This window comes from Thermobia domestica, chromosome 18 (genome assembly GCF_964235325.1).
Source record: "Thermobia domestica chromosome 18, izTheDome1.hap1.1, whole genome shotgun sequence".
In the NCBI taxonomy this organism is placed as follows: Eukaryota; Metazoa; Arthropoda; class Insecta; order Zygentoma; family Lepismatidae; genus Thermobia; species Thermobia domestica.
This window is the reverse complement of record NC_137471.1, coordinates 65,258,850-65,264,692: the sequence shown is the minus strand read 5'-3', so window position 1 is coordinate 65,264,692 and position 5,843 is coordinate 65,258,850. Positions and strand designations below refer to the sequence as shown.

Genomic DNA, 5,843 nt, shown 5'->3' with positions numbered 1-5,843 from the left:
GCATTTTACCTCATTGAATTGCATCGACTATGATTAGTATTTCGTACATTTAACCTTTTCCGATATCTCTTCTTGTTCTCGCTATATTCCACATAATATCATTTTGACTCCATTTTTATGCCCCTATTTGACCCTTTCAATGCGCTTGTTGGCCAATATAAAAAAATACGTGCCGCTTGTTTTTCAATGTTCTTTATGTCTGTGCAATCTTATCACAGTCGGTGTGTTACACCTGGGTGCTCTGCCTTGTTAGTCCCCTATTTATTTCAAATTCTTCCGATCTGATGTTCTGTACCTTAACTTTCCCTTTTGCGTCTTTCAGAGTCATTGCTATCAATTTTCTCAGTTTATGTTGTAATCCCATCCTTTTTAGGCTCCTCATTAATTCTATTCTATTTAGGCTGTCGTAGGCTTGTCTGAAGTCTATGAACAGATGATTTAGATTTACATTATATTCGTATGTTTTCTCCATAATTTGTTTAATGAAAAATATGTGGTCTAGAGTTGATCTTCCCGGTCTGAATCCTGCCTGGTATTCGCCCAGTATTTCTTGTGCCCATTTTGAGACTTTTCTATTGAGTATTATTGCTAATATATTATATACCGTTGCCAAAAGAGCTATGCTTCTGTAGTTGTTGCACTCCATTTTGCAACATTTTTTGTGTATAGGGACGATTTCTGTTGGATACCATTCTCTGCGCATTTCTTCCTTTAACCAGATATCAGATTATGAATTAGTTTGTGAAATTGCGGTCCTGCCTTCTTTAGCATTCCGCCGGTATCCCGTCTGTCCCAGCTGCCTTATTATTCTTTAAGCATCTTATTACCTCTCTTATTTCTTCTTCATCTGGCCCTTTTGTTACTACTTGCTCTTGTGACTCCCGTTCAAATTCCTCTGTTTCCATATCGTCCATTCTAGGTCTTGCTCCGTTGTCTGTTTCATCTTCCGTTTTAGGGTTTAACAATTCCTGAAAATATTCTTTCCATCTGTTCGTGATCTCCTCTTGTCCTGTGGTGATTGATCCATCCTTTCTCCTACATGCTTCTACTCTTGGCTGATATCCTATCCTAAAATCTTTAATCCCTTTTTAAAATTTCCTGTTTTCTCTAGCTCCGTGACTCTCCTGAAGGTCAAGTATATTTTTTCTTTCACATTCTCTTTTTTAACTTCTGATCAGTTTGCTGTGTTATTTCTATTTTCCTGGTATTTCTCTTAGCTGGCTTTGGTTTCCATCTGTAGCCACTTTCGCCTTGCTTCGTCGTTTCTTGGATCGCTTTATCACACTCTTCGTCGTACCATTCCGTTCTTCTATTTCTCTTTCTCATTCCGATCACTTCTTGTGTCGTATCTTTCAATATTCTTTTTATAGCTTCCCATTTTTCTTCGGTGCTCCCTTCTTCCTTCCAGTAAAGTTCGGTTCTTTTACTTACCTCCTCTTCGTATTTTTGTGTAATAACTTTCTACTGAAATTTACTCAAGTCATAAATTTTGTTTTCCTCCATGTAGCTCTTTTCCCTCATGAATATTCTTTGTTTGTATTTGATCCCGACTAGAAAATGATTGGTGTTGCAGTCCGCACCTCGATAGCTTCTTACATCCTCAATGTCTGTCGCGTGTTTCCCATCGATCATCACATGATCTATCTGATTTTTTGTCCGTCCATCAGGAGATCCAAGTTTCTTTATGAATTTCTTTATGCGGAAAAATGTGCTGCTTATTTTCATGTTTCTTGTTGCTGCAAAATCTATCATTCTTAATCCATTCTCACTCGTTTCTTCATGTTTACTATGTTTTCCTATTGTTGGTTTCCAAATGTTTTTCTTATCAATCTTTGCGTTCCAATCTCCCAGAATTATTTTTACATCATGCTTTGGAGAGTTCTCATATACATTTCCTAGTTGATCATAGAAGGAGTCCTTTCCTATTTCCTCTTTCTCTTCCGTCGGAGCGTGGATACTAATCAGAGTAATATTAAAGAATGTTCCTTTTATTCTTATCTTGTATGTTTATGGATCTATTGTCTGGTAGTCTATTACCGCATGCATAACTCTATTGTGTATTGCAAAGCCAGTCCCGAACACATATTGTTTTTTTCCACTGTTTATGATTATATATTCTTTTAGAGATATCAATTCTACGTCTTTCCATCTTATTTCTTGTAATGCAGCGATTTGTATGTTACATCTCTGTAGCTCATTCTCCAGATTTCTCGCAACTCCAGGTTGGCCTAGGCTTCTCATATTTCATGTAGCCAGTTTCATCTCCAATCTGCACCAAGGTCATGGTCCTCTATTGTCCGTCCGGCTCATTCTTCGTTGAGGTTTCTGAATATATATATATATATATATATATATATATATATATATATATATATATATATATATATATATTTACAGGGTCGGGTTAACACCTAATCCCCAGGTCATCTTCTCCTAGCCTTTGTAGGTTCCTCTGCTAACTGCAAGGCAGTAGTGCTGATTTGTCCCCCCTGGGGTGAATGCCGGTACCCACCATATCTGATGGGTGTTTCCCTATCCGCCACCTGGAGAGGCGCCTGGTGGGAGTCCAGCATCTCTCGCAGGATATTATTAGAAATATTCGTTCTGTTACTAAATTTTAAGAAACGTAGGATAAGATATTGAGCATTATTGCGCTCAAGCTTTCGCAAAAATTACGGTGCGTACCAGTACCCAAAACATGCAAAAATCAATTAAAACTACTAATTAAGACTACTAATTACTAATTACTACTTAAATTACTAATTACTACTTAAATTACTAATTACTAATTAAAACTACTAATTTTAGAAACTAAAAATGCAGATTTTGCGTTGCGTTGACGTAAACCGTTATGGAATGGACTCGTGTGTTTACAGTTATTGTAAGGGGAAATCGTTATAAATAGCACTGTCTGCACATGAAAATATGATGGTTGTTGATAGATATGAGACTGTTTCAAAGCGAAGCCGTGATGTATTAAAAGATTGTATAGGATGACGTGTAAGTTGTTATTTAATAGTGTACTTAATTAGTAGCAACAGGCACCTTCCTCATTGATCGCTTGCAATTTGGAATACTGTCAGAAGAACGATATTGTATGTTCTGCTTACCCTCACATACTATTCCCATGTGCATTTTCAAGACCATCAAGACTTATTACTATAACAACACAACAGAATGGCAGCAACAAAATCCAAACATGAAAATGGAAATGTTCATTTTAACGAGTCCACAAGTACGGAAGGGCTAACTTTCCGCAGATGGCGGCACCGGATTAGACCTAGATGAACCTGTTTTCAACATTATATTACTATTTATTTGTTGTTATTTCAACATACCCTACCTAGAATCACTACTCTTTTTCACCGTTTATTCATAATTGAGGAGTTCGATGTAATAAGGACGTAAGCGAGTTTACGCCCTTTTGCATCAAACGCATTTGTGGCTTTTGCCATGCTTGTTTAGTCTCCTGGTAACATTTCAATTCAATATCGGAATAAAATGCTGCATATTACATTGGTTTTTTTTTTTTTTTTTTTTTTTTTTTAATGTCAACATCGTTTTTCTCCAATTGCATGTTTCAGACTTACGCCCTTTGCGCAAAATTAGTATGCTCCAATCCAACTTTTAAGCGTTCCAAACTACGATGCACTTTTCAGATATAACAAAAAGTAATCAATCTTTACCTTCCCATGTTTCCAACCAGCACTATAAACAATACCCACTACAATACGAACGGACATTTGGTAACTCTACTATTGTGTAGGCCTACGTCACTGTTTTTGCTGTAGACGCTGCAAGTCGTCCTAATTTGGAAAATATATTAAGGCCTGTAACTTCTTTTAAGTATTATAGCAAGATGCATTATTAATTTTCTTTATTATTATATTTCTACTACTTTTAAATTATTATTGCGTCATTATCCAACAGTTTGTAGAAAATTACATTTTGTAATAAACTTCTGTAATTCTCATAACCCAATGGTGTTAATATATCTATCCGAATAATCTTCCTCAATTGCAATTATTTTTGTTCGAGAGTGTAAACCGAATAATTGTGTAACACTGGTACATAATTTTCGATCTAGTACAATAATCTTCCAAACAAAGGGGGAATTTAACTGTAATATTACTTTAGAACAGGGGTAAAAGTGGATCTGAAAAGGTAGGGAGACGGTAGGTAGCGATATGATGTCACGTCGTCCCCCTGCCTATGTTTGCCCATTGTAAATTTTTAGGAACTGGGGAGACGCCGCACATTATTTTTGGAGGTGGGGGTCGGCGTTCCCCCGCACTATTACCCCTGTTTTGGAGCGAAAATACAGCTAATGCTTTTCCATCAATTTTGCATAAAGTTGAAACTACTCGTTTAGCTCCGCTGTACCCTAATGTTTATTTTGAGTAACTAAGGAATGAAAACTTTCATCGTTAGAAAAACAGAATAGTATCGACAGTTTGAGTTTGAATTTGAACATTGATTAAATAATTTGTATGCTAGTACAAAATGGATTAGCTATACCAACATAATATTCTACAGTTCGTACTTAAATTATATTTAGTAAATGAAAGAAAATATACTGCAAATTTCCTCCCTGGATAAATATTCTAAGACAGTGGTTCTCAACCTAATTCCTATTACGACCCCCATTTTACCACATTCTCTTGCCAGCGACCACCTTATAATTTCTGGCTTGTAATAAGCATGTATGGGATTTTTAATATACCTATTACGGAGATCTCACGATATCCATCTATTTCTATAATAGTAGAACCCATTTCTTGTATATAGTGGGTACAGTAACTTCCCTAAAAGCGAATGGACTAAAACCAAATTTGGTAAGTTCATTCATATTACAAATATCGAATCCGCTCCGTCATACTGTTTCAAAATGGAGGCCATTTGAAAATTTTAAAACTTCATAAATCCTTTAATTTGGGGTCATATGATTAAAAAAATAAAGCGATTTCTGATTTTGGTTTAAAAATCTCGGACAGTTGTTAAAAAAAGTTGAGTATTTTAAGTGACGTGATAATGTGCGTCACGAAGATTGAACTGGACATTGCCACACAAGCGAAATCACACCATGCTCAGGTATCTCATTAGCATTCAATTTTAATTATATTTCATTATGCAGGTTTTGTCGCACTTGTATTTTCTGTTATTTCAATATACAGTTCTCATTAGTTTCATATCGCACCTCTTTCATTTAGGCTAAATTGATTTTTAAATAACTTTGCACCTGTTAAAAATGTTTAGTAGGCCTTTTTTTTGCACTTAACAATATGTATAAAAATAAAAATATGCCTATCAGAGCAAAATTCAAAATATTCATTTAAAAATATTTTCCGGTATATATTCTAATCATATCTATCTCTTCTACTTATCTTCACGACCGCCAGGTTGAGAAACCCTATTCTAAGAGGACTGAGGACCACTAGCGGATCCAGAAGGATCGTTTGGGAGGGGCGGTTCGCTTTGTCGAAGATGAGCGTAGCTTCAAGGTGACCAGTATTTAATTTGCAAGAATGGGACTCATATGAATCCGGGGCTGGAAGGGGTTGAAAAAAAAGATTCCCAGATTTTACTTTGGGACCCGAATTTTTTTTTTTTTTTTTTTTTTTTTTTTGTAATGGGAGTATTTTTTCTGTAGATTTAAATTAAATACGTACTTCCGTTTCGGAGACGTGACGGTATCATGATTCACTTCACACACAGTCACCGCAACATATGAGATGCACTGTCTGGCACAGTACTTGCACAAAAGAAAATACTGTATTGACGATATCATTCATTTTAACGAAAGAGTGTACAATTTGCTCTAATCATTTCTATTTTGAGTAACT

General features: G+C 35.7%; 2 protein-coding genes across 2 annotated transcripts; both read right to left on the bottom strand.

The window, feature by feature from the left end:
* Positions 1 to 226: 226 nt before the first annotated feature.
* On the bottom strand, positions 227 to 646 carry LOC145675117 (uncharacterized). The gene has a single exon (XM_081745488.1). The coding sequence runs from the start codon at positions 644 to 646 to the stop codon at positions 227 to 229; it is 420 nt and encodes a 139-aa protein (XP_081601614.1).
* Positions 647 to 1,461: 815 nt separating this feature from the next.
* On the bottom strand, positions 1,462 to 3,694 carry LOC145675116 (protein CFDP2-like). Its single transcript, XM_081745486.1, has 2 exons — positions 3,687 to 3,694; positions 1,462 to 1,957 (listed from the first exon to the last, which is right to left on the bottom strand). The coding sequence occupies exons 1-2, from the start codon at positions 3,692 to 3,694 to the stop codon at positions 1,462 to 1,464; spliced, it is 504 nt and encodes a 167-aa protein (XP_081601612.1).
* Positions 3,695 to 5,843: the final 2,149 nt, after the last annotated feature.

What these genes read in the sequence shown, in the direction of transcription:
- LOC145675117 (XM_081745488.1), bottom strand. Translation starts at nt 646, where the DNA reads ATGGAGTGCAACAACTACAGAAGCATAGCTCTTTTGGCAACGGTATAT.